This window comes from Penicillium expansum (genome assembly GCF_000769745.1).
Source record: "Penicillium expansum strain MD-8 chromosome Unknown contig111, whole genome shotgun sequence".
Classification (NCBI taxonomy): Eukaryota; Fungi; Ascomycota; class Eurotiomycetes; order Eurotiales; family Aspergillaceae; genus Penicillium; species Penicillium expansum.
Window position 1 is genome coordinate 210,398 of NW_015971485.1, and position 17,423 is coordinate 227,820.

The window sequence follows — 17,423 nt, forward strand, 5'->3', positions numbered from 1 at the left end:
AAATGTAGGCAATAAGCAATAGATACTTTGCAATAAAATCCCCGATTGACAACCATGGACGTAAACCTCCAGGGCTTGAAGCTTAAAGCACAGACCAACGCTAAACCTCGGTCCCATCTCCGCCCATCTGTCCACATCCCCAAACTCCCCATCTCTCCAATTCCCCTCCAACTCACCCCATAAACACACAATGCGTCTCACCTCCATCCTCGTCGCCGCTCTCGGCTCTATCGCGGCTGCCGCCGAGCTCGGCATCGAAGTCACCCACGCCGTCGAGTGCACCCGCAAGACCACCAACGGCGACGGAGTCGCCATGCACTACCGCGGCACCCTGCAGTCCGACGGATCCGAGTTCGATTCCAGCTACGGCCGTAATTCGCCTTTGACTTTCAAGCTGGGTACCGGTCGTGTCATCAAGGGGTGAGTTGAAAGCTATCCGGGGTTGTTTGTGGATGTCAATCGTGCAATCGCCTACAAATATCCTCGTTATCTTGGTTATTCGCATGGAAGCTAATTCATTTGTTTGTTGTATGCAGATGGGACCAGGGCTTGCTTGATATGTGCATTGGCGAGAAGCGCACGCTGACTATCCCGCCCGAGTTCGGCTACGGCGACCGCGGTATTGGACCTATTCCCGGCGGTGCGACGTTGGTGTTTGAGACCGAGTTGGTCGGTATTGATGGTGTGAAGGATGAGCTTTGAATTAGCGGTGCTTGATACCTACCTATGTGACTCTCTGGGGATTCTGATGACCAGGCCATTATATCCGGCCAAGAACAAATATATACACCTTTTACAGTGCGAGTTGGTGTATAATAAGCAGCAGGGTATCTCATTTATATGGGGTAAGATGTACACTGTATAAAAACCGGCTTAACAATTACAGTAAAGTAAAACAACAATCAAGAAGTGGATAAGTATCAGTCCATCGCATCTAGAGCATTCTCGGTCTGGATATCATGCTCCGAAACCAGAATTCCAACCAGACACTCGCCAAGTATTCCCTCCCAGTTGACCCACGGATGAATCTCCTGAAACAGCTGTGCAGAGTCCTTCCCGGCGCCTCGAAGGAGCTCACCCTTCCCACCTGGATGGTAAGGGGCGTAGGGCGAGATATTGTACACCTTTCCGTTGTACGAAGTCCAGGCATCACGACCCTTGCGCCCGTGTTGCTCCTTCAGCATTGATGGTGTAACCCGCAGCAGGCCTAGGGGAAGGCCTTCGCCGCGGAGATTGTTCTTCGGGTTCGCTGCCAGCGCAGCCCAGTCGAGGGGTGAGAATCCTGGCTGGAGAATCACTTTGCGCGTTGACTTCTTCAGAGATACTTGTGTCGGGGCGAGGGTGCTGTTGCTAAGACGGCTGCCGCTGCTCGGTGGGCCCAAGCCACGCTGAGAGGCGGCTGCTGATGGTGGCGGGCTAAGGGAGCTGCCGCTGAGCCGTGGGGGTTGGAGCGTGCTTGTGGGGGTGAGGCGGTTCGCTTGAGTTGCTGGTCGGGGTCGTGGCACTGGGGGAGGAGGCATTAGGGAAGAGGCGCCGGTGGTTGTTGCCTTCGGGGGTATAGGTGACGGTTGTGGTTTTGGAGGGGGTGCGAGGGACGGCTGCGGTGGCGGTTGGAAATTTGGTGCGCCATGATTACTGTTTGCCAGAGATGGTTTCTCTGCTGTTCCATTCGTGGTTTGTGAAATGGACGGCATCGTAGCGGGCTGCGATGTCTTGCTCTCGCCGCTGTCTAGGCTGAATGTGGGGACCGCAAGGGCGGGGAGTGGTACGCTCGAGGCCGAAGCCTTAGGTGTGCTCTGGGAATCCTCTTCCTCTGTCTCTATTGATGGCGTCGAGGGCCGTGAGCCATGCTTCCGCTGCGCAGGCTCATTTTCGGTGGCGGCAATCGGCGCGTCGGGTTTAGGTTCCGGAGAGGCAAAAGAACAAGGTTCGGCCCAGCTGCGAGGAGGGTAGCGGTAGAGAAAGTACCCTACTGTTGCGATAAGCACACCTGCACCTACCCAACCCATGCTGAACTAATTCCGGGTACTGAGAGTGAGGAAAGTGAGGCCAGAAGGGTGTTCCTGATTAGAATCACGATCCTGCAGATTCGCCGGTAAATCTGGCCCGTGCGCCAGTAATGGAAGATCTATGCACATTCAGGGTCTGTACAATAGAACCTTAAACACTATTTGGTAAAGTCATATTTCATTGATCTAAGGGATCAGTTAAACTCGTTATATTGATAATATCTCAAAGAATAAAATTTACTACGCTGCCCCAACTGCCGGGGGAAAAGAATCATTGCCAGCAGTCAAATATTAGACATTGCTGGCAAATCTGTCTGGGGAAGGAATGGACTCCGGGGAAGCCATCGAAAGCCACCAATTGAATATCGGTAAACAACCTAGCATGAGTCAAGACCAGAAGGCGTTCATGATGTCAGTGCATCATCACCCTCTATAGATATCGTGACAGAACCTTGCCCATGTCCTTAAGTCCTTACGAGGGATTGATTTTGCACATCAACTGCCCAAGCATGGTTGTGGCTCACAGAGCTCTGAGGGATCAGATGTTCCGTAAAACAATGTCTACCTCAAACGCAGTCACGCTCTTTGATGCCGGGGCTGGTCAAGTGAGTGTCAAGGCGCATGGCTCTCGCACATATCGTACTTATCAATAACCAAATGACAGTCTCAGGGTGGTAGGAAGTATCAAGAGGATCGGTGCGCAGTGATTTCTCCGAATCAGTTTCCATCCAACATGAAGGACAATGTTGCATTCTTTGCAATCTATGACGGGCAGTAGGGAAAGCCTCGAAATGTGTCCTTTAAACCCAGTCTTGAACTGACCAATATCCTCAGTGGTTCTGAATTGGTGTCAGAACATGCTAAACACAGTCTGCACCACCTGCTCGGACGGCGTCCGGAGTTCGAACAAGACGATTGGACCGCGGCTATCAAAGCAGCACTGGCGGAGGAAGACAAAATGCTGTTGGATAGGTTCGAGCATGAATCTGCCGAGCCTGCCATCTCAGGGTCGACAGTAGCAATGTGTTGCGTTAATCTCACCAAGGGTGAGCTGGTCGTCTCCAATCTGGGCGACTCACATGTTATCCTAGCCGAGCGGGACCGGAAAACAGAGCACCCGTATCACATTGTACGCACTGCAGTTAATTTTGAGGGGATTTGAGGGTGAATGCTAACAGCCACACACTAGCGACGTCTCACAGAGGCTCACAAGCCCTCAACGCCCAGCGAAAAGACCCGAATTGAGGAGGCAGGCGGGGTAGTCAACAACCGCAGCGGTACAGAGCGTCTTGGTGGGTTCAAAAAAGGAGAATGACCTTCCAAATTAGATACTGACTTCTAAGGGATAGGATCCTTGAATATGTCTCGAGCATTGGGCGACCTGCAGTACAAGAACCCGGTAAATACGTTCATGGACAACACCTCCGTGCCAGACCCCGCCTCGTCAGCTACCAGCCGATCGGAATCTCGGGGCAACTTCCTATCCAATGATCCCTACACCTCGCGACGGACATTGCACACGGACCGCCGTTACCTATTACTAGTGGTGTCCGACGGAGTTACCGATCGAGTGGATGATACGAACCTGGTTCGGCACGTGATGAAATTATCGATGCGGGGAAAACGAGCAAATGAAATTGCACAAGAAATTGCCACCAGTAGTGCTAACAAACCTCACAGTGACAATGCAACTTGTATTGTAGCGATGTTAGACGGACAGGGATCGTGAGATTTAGATTATATATCCAATGCTACACAAAGATATACTATACTCCAAGTAGGGCTATAGTTAGGCAAAGGTAGGCCAAAGTCAGGCCAAAGTTCCACTCACGAAAATGTTATGCAGCTGTGCCACTCACAGCTTACCAACGGTTCGCTCCTTACCCAATGAAGAAGGTGGTGTTGGACTATTTTGGATATTTTTTTTTTAAATTTTTTTCTTTCTGATTTTTTACAAATCATTTTTTCACGATTTCACGATTTCACGATTTCACGATTTCTTCTTTTCAACTCTTGGTCCGAGTCTAAGTGAAAAGAGGTAAAAAAAAGAGGAGAGAGAGAGAAAATGTTGATTAATGCAATGGTGGCGTTATTTATACAGAATCCAGCAAATCTAGAAATCGACGAAATGTAGGAAGTTTAGGAAGTTTAGGAAGTTTGGGGAGATCTAGATTTTCCGCTTTCCCTTTTCAATTAAATGATGCAATTTGAATTTTATATGGTATTTTTTTTATATTGTATATACCTTTATACGTGGAAACTACTATTGAGGTACAAAGTACGTATAAAATGATATCGGGTTCTCCGTAACCTCCCCCCCGCCCTACAAGGTCGTCTTATCGCTTCCCTCTTCCCTTTTCATCCAACCAAACCTTGAAATTCTTTATAGTCCAATGGATCTACTCTTAAAAACACTGAGGCCCCGACAGGGGGGACAGGACCAGTCAGTTGGAAACCTGTCAAACTACTTTAGGCAGGCGACTCAAGTTTCGGAGTGGAGCTGGCAAAAAGAAGCATAAGATCCGACTCTAGCCACCTTCCAGAACGGTCAACCCTGCAGAGGATCTCCCGAGCGAGTTAGATACAAAATCACCCGTCTATTCCGCGGATTTTTTTTCTTCCCCTTCTGGTCCGATTTTTTCTATTTCATATATTGTATCTCTTCAACCCTCCTGACAGAAACCCAGGAACCCTCAATCATCCGGCATGGCACCAAAGGAATGGAGTAACTTCCATGTGGGAAGAGAATGTGGCCACCAAAAGTGGTCTCGTCAAAACACCCCCAAGTTCACCGTCTCCTCCGGCGAGACTGTCTCTTTTGATGCTATCGACAGTAGCAACGGCCAACTCGACACGTCATCCGAGGCCTCAGCCATCAAGACATTGGATCTCAACCGGGTCAACCCCGTCTTCGGTCCGATCTATATGAACGACGCCCAACCCGGCGATGTCCTCAAAGTGGAAGTTCTGGACCTCCAGGTTGCCGATTGGGGCTGGTCCGCCATCATCCCAGGCTTTGGTCTGCTCACAGATGAATTCCCAGAGCCCGAGATCAAGATCTGGGAGTTGAACCGCGAAGCAGGCTTCGCCCAATTCAAAAATATGCGGATCCCCTTGCGTCCCTTCCTCGGATGCATGGGTCTAGCCCCAGCCAACGACGAAGAACTCTCCACCGTGCCGCCCACAAACGCCGGCGGAAACATGGACTGTCGGGAGCTTAGCGTCGGCTCTACCGTCTTCCTCCCCGTTCAAACTGCCGGCGCCCTCTTCAGCTGTGGTGACGGTCACGCTGCACAGGGCCACGGCGAGGTCTGTGGCACCGCCATCGAAACCCCGATTCGCGCTACCCTCCGCTTTGAGCTCCTCAAGAACCAGCCCTGGATGACTGCTCCCCAATTCCAGACTCCTCCCCGCGCCCAAATACCAAACCCCCTTCCCGACCTTGGAACATACGGTGCTCTCGGCATTGCTCCTGACCTGTACGAGGCTACCAGAAGTGCTACTCGAAATCTTATACAGTGGTTGGTGCAGACTAAGGGTCTCACTCGCAGCGAGGCATACATTCTTGCTAGTGTTGCTGGTGACTTGCAAATTGTCGAAGTGGTCAACGTGCCCAACTTTGAAGTGGCTATGACGCTGCCCTTAGGCATCTTCTCTTGATTTTTTTTTTCTCTTTTCATTTTTCTTGGAAGATGTCTTTGATTGATTCCAAGGGGACTTAGGCTGGCATGATACCCTCTTGGGAATATTGATTGGTTTTGTGATTTCATTTCGATTGGACATATACTGGTGTGGCTGGGATGGTGTATTTGCATGATTCAGGACAAGCGTTACTCAAGCGAGCATTATATTCTTAATACAGAGTCTTCCCTTTAACCGACAAATCTATAATTACTTAATGCGTACGCACTATTTTATTGGTATAACGACTTTCCTACCCGCAGTACCGGGCCTATATTAGCTACCGCTTTTATGAGGGTATGGGTATGCGTGCGTTAGACTCACCAAGGTAAACTTTAGCAAGTTCATACTGACTTAGCCCTGTGCTAAGTCTTATAGATGCTCTCTACCGACCTGATAGCCGTTGCTAATCCAAATATGTTTGAATATTTCTGGGTATCTCATCGACTCCAATTCGGTCCCGTGAGATTTACACTGGTTTCTTGGTTCAAATATCTTAATGCTGAGAGTGTTCAGTGGAATTGAAGTTCCCCAAACTGTGACAATGTCCACCAAAAAATGGAATACTTCGTTTTATCCCAGGGTAAGCTTTGTGTCTCGATACCTGATACCTCGATACTAGACAAGCCACCAGGATGTAGGTGCTGTTTCTTATGTGCCGCATAGTGATCGTTGTCGAATATCAAATCGGTGGGTCTTAGCGTATCTGGATAAACAAAAAGGCCCGTGCGTAGTTCACATACTGCACAAAGAGCAATATAGCCGCTTTGTGTAGGTTGCAGGCAGTAGAATGTCGATGCTTAACACCGTTAGTAGGAGTGCGAGAATTGAGAGACTCGTCATCATGTCATTTGAGAATGCTTTCCCAATTAAACCTTTATGTCCCTTCATGGCACCGGGGCTGTCGCCGCTTGTAGGGCTCCGAATCCTAGTCTATACGAACAAGCTACAATATATCCTGTATGTCTATTTTGTATGACAGCAACAATTCAAAGTAAAATTGGTGGGGCTGTATGGATTTGGAGCTCATTCCGCGTTCACTATGGGGCCGCTTCGAATGCAATTTGGGGGCCAGATATGTGGGGGCCAAACCCTGAGGGGCATTTTTCGCTTCGGCCCGTATACGATTTACCCGCTGCTGATAGGATTATAATGGGAAATTGGCATGGAGTACTCCGTACATAGTTGAAATTAATATCTCTGTTGATTTGTTGCTTCCAAGACTGAGCTGATAGAGGTGTGGAGTAGGAGCACAGGTACAGCAGAGGTACTCAACAAAAACATTATCAAACTAGCTGGTGCCTAGACATTTGGATTACGCTTGTATTCGATTTAATCTCGCTGGTGCAGCCACAGCCATCGGCCGATAGACTTAACCCCGGGAAATTGTCGATTTGGCGAAAAGCCCGCTGTCGTCGTGTCGAGCCAACAAGGTACCCTTGCTGTCCCCACTTTGAGATCTAATGCTCGAAGCGAGGCCTTCTGTCCTATCACAGCGTTCTCATAATGAATTTGATTTATATCGTCCTGTCATATTGGCTTTTGGACAATCTCGACGCTAAGCTTTGCGCGCTGTTCTAATTAGTTCACAAATTTGGACCGACACTAGCTTATGAGTAGCAATTGCTCCGTATACAATATAAGCGAGAATATTCGATTGATTTTATCTTGGATCTCAGGGGAAGCACAACCGAGAACGAGATTGGTAGATGCAGGATTACCAATTAGGAAGTCCCATATTATAAAAAAAACAAAATCCTTGCTCCATCCTTGCCTTTCTACACTTTAGCTTGATTTTTCCGTGCACAAAATGAAACTCCCCTCTTTATGCGCACTCTCGTTCGCCTTCACAAGCTCTGCCGTGGCATCCACGACTAGCGGTATCGCTCCCATCGAGATTTCATCCCTTGCCAGTAGCTACGCGCCTGAGGTCTACACGGATGCTGGCACGATCGAGGCAATTCGAAATACACTAGCCATATATGCTTTCGCTATTGATGGCAAGGATTCGACGCCCTTGGAAAGGTCTTTACTGCTGATGCGATAGCCAACTACTCAGCACCCCTCAACGTGTTGACCCCGCTGAAAACGATTCAATCCGTGCTGGACACGAGCTTGGGATGTGTAACCACGCAGCATTTTTATGGTACACAGCGGATCGATGTTCTTTCACCCATCACGGCCACGTCAGTGACATACTATCGTGCCGCCCACTTTGGGAAAGGAGACAAGGGGAATGAGGTAGCCTATGCTTATGGCCAGTATCAGGATAATTGGCAACGTCAATCTACTGGTACCTGGCGTATTATTCACCGTAATCTTGTTTATATGGTGAGTGCATTCTTCTCGGAGCTGTTTGCAGAAAAAGTAACTCAATATTTTCCTAGGGCCCCCTAATTGGCAACATGTCTGTTTTCGTGTGCTAGTTTTTAAAAAGGACGGTCTATGTATTTATAGCTAGATCACTCAAGCATGAAAGCTCAATCAATTCATGATTTCTTTAAGATTTACACTCCGACGCTTTTGTTACGAAAGCCAAACGATCTCAGCAGATTCGAATTTTGTATTCAACCATGCCAGACATAACTAAAGATACACAGAGAGAGAAAGTTATGACTTCGCCATAACTCACAGATGACAACCTGGATATCAAGACAACCTAGTTACTCATCAGCCTACCTATGGACGTACCGGGTACCCTCTGCAACTTGTTGGTTTTCTCTTACCTAGTCGACATACATTCTGTATTCCGATAATTTTACGTGTGAAAACATTCAATTGACTAGAGCAATAAGTCATAGAATTAGCCTTGTTATTTAAGGGCTCTGAATGTTTCTTTGGAACTTCAGTGAAGCTAACATGTTACCAAGCTGCACTTTTGTTTCTATGAAGTTGAGGGTACTTTTTTTTCTATTCGGGATAGTCTACAATTTCATTCATCTGCTCCTAGTATGTGCACTTTCTATATATCACCTCTTTCTTGCCTTGTCCTAACATAAGATTCTAGACACAGCAGCTATAGTGACAATGGCTTTTATTACATCTCTCTTTGCTAGTGGGCTTTATATATCTACACTTATTTAGTTAAATCCGTGTCTAGGAGGCCGCTTCATAGGTTCCAATTAATATCTAGATACCTCGCTAACTTGACCTTTATATGGTGAAGTTCGTCCTACTATAGATTCCGGTGTATCCAAGGATAAAGTATGCCAGGTAACATTGCTAAAGCTCCTAGGATTTATTCACGCCTTGCCAGTCATACACCAAAGCAAGTCCCCAGGAAAGACATGTTAGAGTTCAACTAAGAGAGATAAAGTTCTACAATAGGCAGGTTTTTCAGTGGACTCGACAAATACATATACGGCTGGGATATTATGTCGTGCATAAGATAGAGCCCCAGGCAGGGGCCTAGGCAACCGAATACGAATAGCCGCTAACACTAAACCGGAACTGGAAGGTCTACTATAACACTTTACCGGACCTGCCTTTTGTAGCCTAATGACCAAGTCCCCTTATGTCTCTTCTATTCATCACGGGCCCATATGGCAAGTCTATTCAAAAGACCAATGCAAACTCAACCATCACTACTTCCCGAGCTTCGCCACACAATAATGGGCCGTGCGTCCTCGCAATCGTCAAGACTGTCTCGCTTTGATTGAGCGCTTGTATCAGATAGGCAGGTCGGAAGCCGGAAGGGCGGGTAGGGATCGGGCCCACAGCCAGTGAAAAGATGAAAGAGAAACCTCAACATATCACCAACACAAGACGGGAAGGGCTTTATGAACGAGGCATGCGATGATACCTCCGAGGCACGGGGAACACATGTCAAGTCCGAGTTTTCGTTTAGTGTGCATTTTATACAAAAGTCCCAAATTTCAACATCAGACTCCGGGTACTTCGTTCATCTAGATCCAACGACAACACATCATCTTAACTTGATTTGAAACTTTGCGTTGATCCAACCCCGATGTGAAAATGTGTTAGTGAAGTTCAAATGGCTGAAGTCACGACATGGAAGACTCCAATCATCCTGTGTGCCAATAATTTTGAAAAATTTGCGCATTCCGTGCCGTTCTTGGTAGCACTGGGACGTATTTGCATGCCAAGCTATTTGAGTCTCCGCATAATGGAATGATTGGCTTCTTTTCCCGGGATCGAGATTGTAGAAGTGCTCGAAGTCCTCCTCATGGGTCTTGCTGCAACGACGGAATATCTTCTAGAGTAAGGGGGCTTACATTAATTGTCCTAACATTCTGCTACTGGTATGCTACGACCTGCTTTAACTAGCCATTGACCAGGTAGTGCTTACTCAATTGTATAAATCTCGCTTTTCCTATTTGTCTGTTTCTTTGGACCGAGTGGGATTTGAGATATCACCTGCCAAACTCGGGAATGGTGGAGTCAGACAGAGGGGCCGTGAGTCCTGCAGAACCGAGGGGCTGGTCAAAGTATGGCGCTATTTATATATCAATAAGGATTTTGGTTAGCGCAAGGCTTATCTTTGGAAGTTATTACTATATATGTATGTAGAGACTAGCCTACGCCACTTGTTGCTCCTATAGTATAGATAGTGAAATAAAGCACGAATTACAGCACTCAAGAGCAGTGATCTACGCTTTTGTCTACGAAACTTTTGTCAGCATGCACCAAACATCTTTGAGAAAATGAATAAATTAATGCCAGGCACTCATTAAATACAGGAAGGTGGTTGAAAGTGATGACTTGGGCCCATCTCGATGTCACTTTTAGTATGTATCAGATTATCAAAACGTTGGAATTTCCATTTTTATAGTAAAATAAAACATCCAAGGCCTTTATAATGTGCCATGAGACTGCTCAACTCAAAAATAGGCATGTAGGTTGTCTATTTGCTAAAAGACTGGACATTACCTCCTTCTATTCAGCCCACAACCATCTACTCTCCGGAAGTCTTCTGGGCTCGCACCTCACACCCCCTCAATGCTATCTCGTATCCGTATTAACAAATTTTTACAATTGAGAGACAAGCAAGAACTTTAAATCCATTAATTCTTCAAACAGCCAACTTCCTCAATGTAGAGCGGAAGTGTCACATGACGTCGCGTTTTCACGCGTCTCCTCCTCACAGACACCCGAGCATTGGTCAAGCACCCCACATGTCATGGATCCGATCTTAGATGGCTTGAATCATGCCCAGCGAGAAGCCGTCACTTCATCTGGCTCGATCCTGCAAGTGCTCGCACCACCGGGCTCGGGCAAGACAAAAACATTGACCGCACGCGTCGCGTACCTCCTCTCACACCACGGATACCAACCGCAAGATGTTATCTGCTGCACATTCACCATCAAAGCCAGCCGTGAGATGCGGGAGCGGCTCGCAAAACTCATTGGAGAAAAACTCGAATCGCGCTTGATTCTCGGCACTTTCCATTCCATCTGTCGCCGCTACTTGGTCAAGTACGGATACTTGATCGGCCTGCGGAAGGGGTTTGGCATTGCGGATTCGGATGATACCCGCGCAATTATCAGAGTATGATTCGCACTTTTAGATTGTATCAGTTTGTTTCTCTTCTCTAATCGTGACCGCAGAGAACTATTAAACGGCTAAAGTCTAGTATTGAAGTGAAGGCGGCGCAAGGCCGAATTTCTCGACATAAAGCACATGGACTCAGTCCTGATGCTGTAGCCGACAGAGCCAAAGCAGAGGAATCGGAGCTTGTTGATATCTATCGTGACTACGAATCAGCACTGGCGGCCTCCAATCTCCTGGATTATGATGACCTCCTTCTGCGATGCGGAGATCTGCTCCGAGACCACCCACAATGTGTCTCAAACGTGCAGGCTGTCCTGGTGGATGAGTTCCAAGACACCAACATCATCCAATATGAACTGATGAACCTTTTCGCATCCAAGAACCGACGGATCACCATCGTCGGAGATCCGGATCAAAGCATCTACGGGTTTCGCTCTGCGGAGATCCAAAATCTCAAGCGGATGCAGCAGCGATATTCAAACACGACAGTTGTACTTTTGGAAGACAACTACCGTTCTGCGGGGTCTATCCTAAATGCAGCCCAAGAAGTGATTGAGCAGGATACTAGTCGGCCTGCCAAAGCACTGCTAGCTACGCACTCTTTCGGAACCTTGCCCGTACTGAGAAGGCTCCCGACCCCCAACGCAGAGGCGCAATGGATGGTACTTGAGATCAAGCGATGTGCAGCGATGACCGGTGGTCTATTACGCATGTCTGACTTTGCTGTCCTGCTTCGGTCGGCTTCGCTGTCTACACAAATCGAGACGGCTTTTGGAAGAGCGGGTATACCATACAAGATGGTCGGAGGCCGAAAATTCTTTGACCGAACGGAGGTCAAGATTCTCCTCAATTATATGAGAGTTGTAAGCCACACGGGACACTCGGACGCGTTGATGAATATTGTGAATGTTCCGCCACGAAGGATTGGCGATGAAACAATCAAGCAATTGACTAGTGGTGCGGAGAAAGCCAAAATTCCACTGTGGGACTTCATCAAGGATGTCATTCAAGGGCGCCGTTCGACTGAGAAGAAACTGCAAAAGGCCGCCGAGCAGGGACTCTGCGTTTTAGTCAAGTTGATTGAAGCCTCCAGGCAGAAGTTGCAAGAGTGTGAAGATGCATCCGCTCCACGTGTTCTGATTGAGTTCATTGCCGAACGTCTTTCGTTCCAGGAGTATCTCATCAGGACATATCCGCTTGACGAGGATAGTCGCTGGGCGAATGTCAAGGAATTGATGTATCAAGCCAATGAAGTCGCGGCGTTTGAAGAGGAAGAGGTTGATAAAGAAATGGATCTCCCTGAAATCGAAGGTGTACAGCAACAGCAGGTACATTCTGGCGAGGAGGCGCTCACTCGATTCCTGGCAAATGTGGCTTTGGCTACAGAGATCACTACCAAAGAAGAAACTAAGGAGGGAGATCAACCGTCAGAGAAAGTCACCATTTCCACTATCCACGCTGCCAAGGGCTTGGAGTGGCCAGTCGTGTTTGTTCCCGCAGTATACAACGGGAGCATTCCTCACTCGCGTGCGGAGGTGGTAGAAGAAGAGAGACGGTTGCTCTATGTCGCAATGACAAGAGCACAGGCCCTTTTATACCTAAGTGTTCCTATTCGACAACCTCGGCTAGGAGAAGGAGAAGATGGTGCGACTACTCTGACTCCATTCCTTCCTCCCAAGTTGACCAAAACGCGCTTTCGGCAAACGGGACCATCTCTTCATGAGAAGGTGGTGTATGCAATTACCGATATTCTTCGTCGCCCTCGGCCATCTTTGGACGATATCTACAAGGGGCTCGAGTTTCTTCCATCGACGCTGGACGACCGATGGACACCCGAGGGCGAGGAAGACCGCAGCAAATTCGATGGCACAGCTACCTCTCATGATGCCTCTGGCGAGCCCAATCCAAAGCGACGGAGGTCCGACATGAATCAGGGGCCCAAATCGACCACCTACATCTCGTCGACCGGGTACACCATGAACAACTCGACAGGGTTTACCATTCCTACAACTGTTTCATCGGGATTTACGTCTGCCAGGGATTACATAGTGGCCAACCCCGAACCATCCGCGGAGTCAGCCTCAAAGCCTCCGACAAATGCAGACGCAGATGCAGCTGGGGCAAACAAGCCGAAACCACTCAGCAGCGCAAGCCGTAAAGACGGACTTACACAAGCAAGCATATCCAACTTCTTTGCAGGCCCCGGATCCCAGAAGAGGGAGCCAGCACTGCCTAGCCATCCTCAGCCACCACCGTCACGCAGATACGAAGGGCCACCCTCGCAAAACCAACGCTCAGGGGCAAGCATCGTACCATCTCCTCTATCCTCTCACCGCGTTCAGCCACGCCCACTTATTCCGACCCGGCCGACACTAGAGCCTACGAACCCCAATGGCTACACGTGGCTGGCAGCTCCATCAAAACCGACGACCCTGAAACCTACCCGGACGTCGATGACGCAGGAACAGGGCGGCAACGCGACTACATCAGGCGGGACAACCGGGGCAGACGAGGTGAAACCCGAGAGCTCCACCCGCGGGTTCCAGCCGGTATCGACGTTCCACAGCACAACGATGTCAATGGTTCAACAAGTACCGCGACGGACGTTGGGAATTAGGCGGAGCATGAATGGGTGGCAAGATCGGATGAAGCGAGAGGGCGGTGGACCGGAGAGCTGACACGATTTACGATTTCGGGGAAGGCTGGTCTAGAATCATGACGGTATGGGATGTTTGTGTCCACGGGACCAGGTCAAAAAGGGACAGGGCAATCCACACGATTTGCAGTCTCATTGCTGGTTCAGGCGTTGCTAGGGAAGCACACCCGGGGTATACTCAGCTTGGGAAGTGATTGACCAGGAAAGGGTTGGACTCCAGGGCCAGAATCTCGGTCTGGAAGGAATGACGCACATCCGTGCCCTATCTGCGAGACTATGAGTTGTTTATGCATTTTGCTCTATATACGGAGTAGTCAGATGTATATGTACCTAAGTTTCATAATTAATATTTCCCCATGGGATGACCCTGTATGAATCGGGACGGGCAGATCATCCGGGGCCTAATAAGATTAGGCAGGCTTTGTGATTATTTGACAAAAAATTGAGTATTACTGTATGATGTATGTTGTATGATGTGCGTTGTAGAATAATAATTGAGACCTTAGGATTCTGGACCACAGTGGAGTTCTAATTGCGGTGTAAACTCCCCCCTTGGTTATTATCATTTCTGGACCGTTCTACATATTACATCCATAATAGTACGGAGTATAATTATATACACGCACTTTGTACAGCCCTGGAGCCGCCATTGGCGCAGTAGTAAACCTAGCGGTGTGGAAGCGAGGAATCCCAACGCATTACAAGATAAATAATAAATATTTTAGTTACACGACCAGTCCGATTCTGTAAATCTGTAAATAGCGCTATTCTAGGAATGGCTGACTCATCATTATTGGTAATATTACCAGACTCAAAATGGTCTCCCCCTTCATCACTGGCTGCCCTACTTTCAATCGATCCTCTAAGCCAATCATTGATTCAATCGTGGCAGTAATTACCAGGCACCAAATACGTCAGGGGGCAGAGGTGATCCATTCCGAGCTCTTAACCTCTTTTGACACTAGTTAGGAGCTCGACGTGTGTTCCCCAGAGTGTAGATCGGGGTGAAGCTCAATGTGGAATGGCTTGCTATACAAAAAGAAGTCGTCGCCCTCGAATAATCACTTCATTATCAACCCAAACTACAGCATATCAACAACATCACTATTGTCTTCTTTTATATTTTTGTTTTTCCTCTTCATCTTTTGTCTATATCCTATTTATTGTCCTTATAATCTTGCTCACAGTTCAACACTTGTGTGCCTCACGTTCGACGTTCGACGCTTTGTATACATATCTCTTCGACTCTTCGACTCTTTACTCTCTACCTTTACCTCTTTACCTCATTTAATACCCCAATATCTCTCTCTCTTATTCGCCTCCATCTCCATCCTCAAACGACAACCACAACCACAAACACAACCATTCCGACTATTCCTCCATTCACAATGCCACACAAAGTGAACAACTCCAATTCCACATTAGCCAGCAGGGGCAGCAACAACGATCAGGTGGTCGCCACCGAAGTCCGAAGTCTAAGTATGTCAAGTGCATCACATCCCTGTCCGCGATCTCCAGATTCAGCCCGAGCTAATGCACACCCTAGCAACCAATCCCGTCCGCAAGCCTCCGGTTGTCATTCATAATAAGGGTGGCCGAATATACGACGAGACGCGACCATCTGACTGGGACAAACAACGCTGGAAGTAGTTGTCCTTTTTACAACTCGAATTGCCTACCCTCCGGATGCATTTGCCTCAATTGCTATTGCATACGTAGGTGGGACTCGAAGGAGACGCGGATACACCCATTTTACACGCGCGTTACAAAGGCCAAAAAACAAGAGGACCAGACCAAAAAGAAAAGAAATCCAAAAAAAAGAAAAGTGAGGCGATGATCGACAAACATGAATTTGGGGAGATCATTGGACGCCAAAACCCCCTTTTTTCGCTCCCGTCACCGCTCGACTTTCTACTTTTCCTCCCCCCTGACCTAATCGGGACGGTCTACTGGTCTGATTCTCATTGGGATTTCTCGGATTTCTCGGACTCTCGCTTCTGTGCCGTTTTTCCGTTTACACAATCCCTGCGTCTCCCCGGATTTTCGAGTCTCCACTCTACTTCCCCTTGTATCATTATTCTGGAGTTCTGGGGGTGTTTTGCTCTTTGCCTTGTCTCTATCTCTCTTCTACCCTCTCTACTCTCCGCTAGGGTTCACTCTTTGTGATCTCCTAGTTATACTTGTCTTCTCTCCTTTTCCCCCTTCTACCTTTTACCTTCTACCCTTCCAACTCTACTGGTTACTGTTGAAACTTTACACGTTTACCCCTCGGCATTGCTACCTAGCAGCTAGCTGCATGGTCATGCTGTGAGGGCCAATTGGGCTGACACCCCTATTTGTTTCTTTTGTTTGTCGCGATGCATAGCGTGGGTATTATTGGATCTGCTGGATCTGGATTTATTGCGAATGAGCGAAATTGTATTCTTAAGAAACATCAATGTTTTATTATCTGATCTATCTTCACTTTGTTTTTGCTTCTTCTACTTTTGTGTAACTATATGTATAACTAATTCAATGGTTGAATTGGTGGATGGGACATCGAATTTATGTTCAATTCCCCTTTTTTTACATTGTGTGCCATTCCTAGCCCTTGTTAAATTGTCAAATATATATATCCCAAAACTTATTGCCATGAGCAAATCTAGAGGAATATGACGCCTTTCCAATGATTTACCTCCAGTTCAGCCATGGAAGCCTCTGGCTGGGAATGGAAAGTGTCATAAGCAGCACTCGATCCTAACTGGTTCTTCCTGTTCGGGCCGCAACAACAATTGGTAAATGTTGGGGTAAAGCGGGGGAGTGATGCGTGGTGGAATAGTATACCAAGTCCTTGATATATATTACTTGTCGTTTGGACAAAGTTAGTTAGTTCATATACCACGTATACAAGTCGCGATTATAGTAAAATATATATAGACTTTGTGTTAGAAAGTAAGGCAGCAAAACAGAGAGCCAACATAAGCAATTTATTTGGTGTAAGGCAATGGACATCAAAGCGAGAATTCAGAGAAGAGGCAACATGTTTCCACCGGTTAATGAATGATGAGATAGAACTATGGCTACAATAGAGTAACTCGTAGACAGAGGATCCAAAAAAGGAGAACACAGTACTCTACAAGACCAAAGAAAGACTACAACTCTACAGCATCCAAAAGTTCACTGAAAATGGGATATAATTCAGGGCCAAGCGGCAAAACCGACAACCCCATTCTCAAATCCACACAAGAGATAAAAGAAAAAGGCGCCTGGCCTGCCGTCTCCAGTAATGGATCACGGACAGGCGTTCAGGGCATGTGTCAAAGGCTAGATACAAAGGAAGAGGAGAGCAGAGGGAAAAGAAAAGGCACCTTTTGAGCCCAACCAAATATGGACTCGGTGGCCTTTCCTCCCCAGAAGACATATAATTTTTTCCGGGTTTTCACACTTTTTTTGCTTTTTTTTGTGACCTCTGAGCCTGCTCCTCTGAATGAGACAATTGGATGTCACCGGGCAGGAGGCGGATTCATGCACGTTGTGCAGAAGAGCCAGCGCGAGGAACGAGGCACATGAAAAACGAATTTGGGGG

General features: G+C 47.6%; 5 protein-coding genes across 5 annotated transcripts; 4 read left to right on the plus strand and 1 right to left on the minus strand.

Moving 5' to 3' along the window:
- Positions 1 to 190: 190 nt before the first annotated feature.
- fkbp3 (peptidylprolyl isomerase family protein FPR2) lies at positions 191 to 702 on the plus strand (the record flags this gene model as incomplete). The annotated part of the gene is made up of 2 exons (XM_016741013.1): positions 191 to 420; positions 537 to 702. 2 exons carry the CDS (start codon positions 191 to 193, stop codon positions 700 to 702), a joined length of 396 nt encoding a protein of 131 aa, XP_016593774.1.
- A 218-nt stretch (positions 703 to 920) lies between these two features.
- PEX2_037390 (cytochrome b5-like heme/steroid binding domain-containing protein) lies at positions 921 to 2,009 on the minus strand (the record flags this gene model as incomplete). Its single annotated transcript, XM_016741014.1, has 1 exon — positions 921 to 2,009. The coding sequence occupies one exon, from the start codon at positions 2,007 to 2,009 to the stop codon at positions 921 to 923; it is 1,089 nt and encodes a 362-aa protein (XP_016593775.1).
- A 557-nt stretch (positions 2,010 to 2,566) lies between these two features.
- On the plus strand, positions 2,567 to 3,738 carry PEX2_037400 (PP2C family serine/threonine-protein phosphatase; the record flags this gene model as incomplete). The annotated part of the gene is made up of 5 exons (XM_016741015.1): positions 2,567 to 2,614; positions 2,674 to 2,783; positions 2,844 to 3,138; positions 3,199 to 3,301; positions 3,359 to 3,738. The coding sequence occupies 5 exons, from the start codon at positions 2,567 to 2,569 to the stop codon at positions 3,736 to 3,738; spliced, it is 936 nt and encodes a 311-aa protein (XP_016593776.1).
- Positions 3,739 to 4,715: 977 nt separating this feature from the next.
- Positions 4,716 to 5,669, plus strand: PEX2_037410 (acetamidase/formamidase family protein; the record flags this gene model as incomplete). Its single annotated transcript, XM_016741016.1, has 1 exon — positions 4,716 to 5,669. The coding sequence occupies one exon, from the start codon at positions 4,716 to 4,718 to the stop codon at positions 5,667 to 5,669; it is 954 nt and encodes a 317-aa protein (XP_016593777.1).
- A 5,161-nt stretch (positions 5,670 to 10,830) lies between these two features.
- PEX2_037420 (ATP-dependent helicase) lies at positions 10,831 to 13,880 on the plus strand (the record flags this gene model as incomplete). The annotated part of the gene is made up of 2 exons (XM_016741017.1): positions 10,831 to 11,199; positions 11,259 to 13,880. The coding sequence occupies 2 exons, from the start codon at positions 10,831 to 10,833 to the stop codon at positions 13,878 to 13,880; spliced, it is 2,991 nt and encodes a 996-aa protein (XP_016593778.1).
- Between the last annotated feature and the right edge of the window lie 3,543 nt (positions 13,881 to 17,423).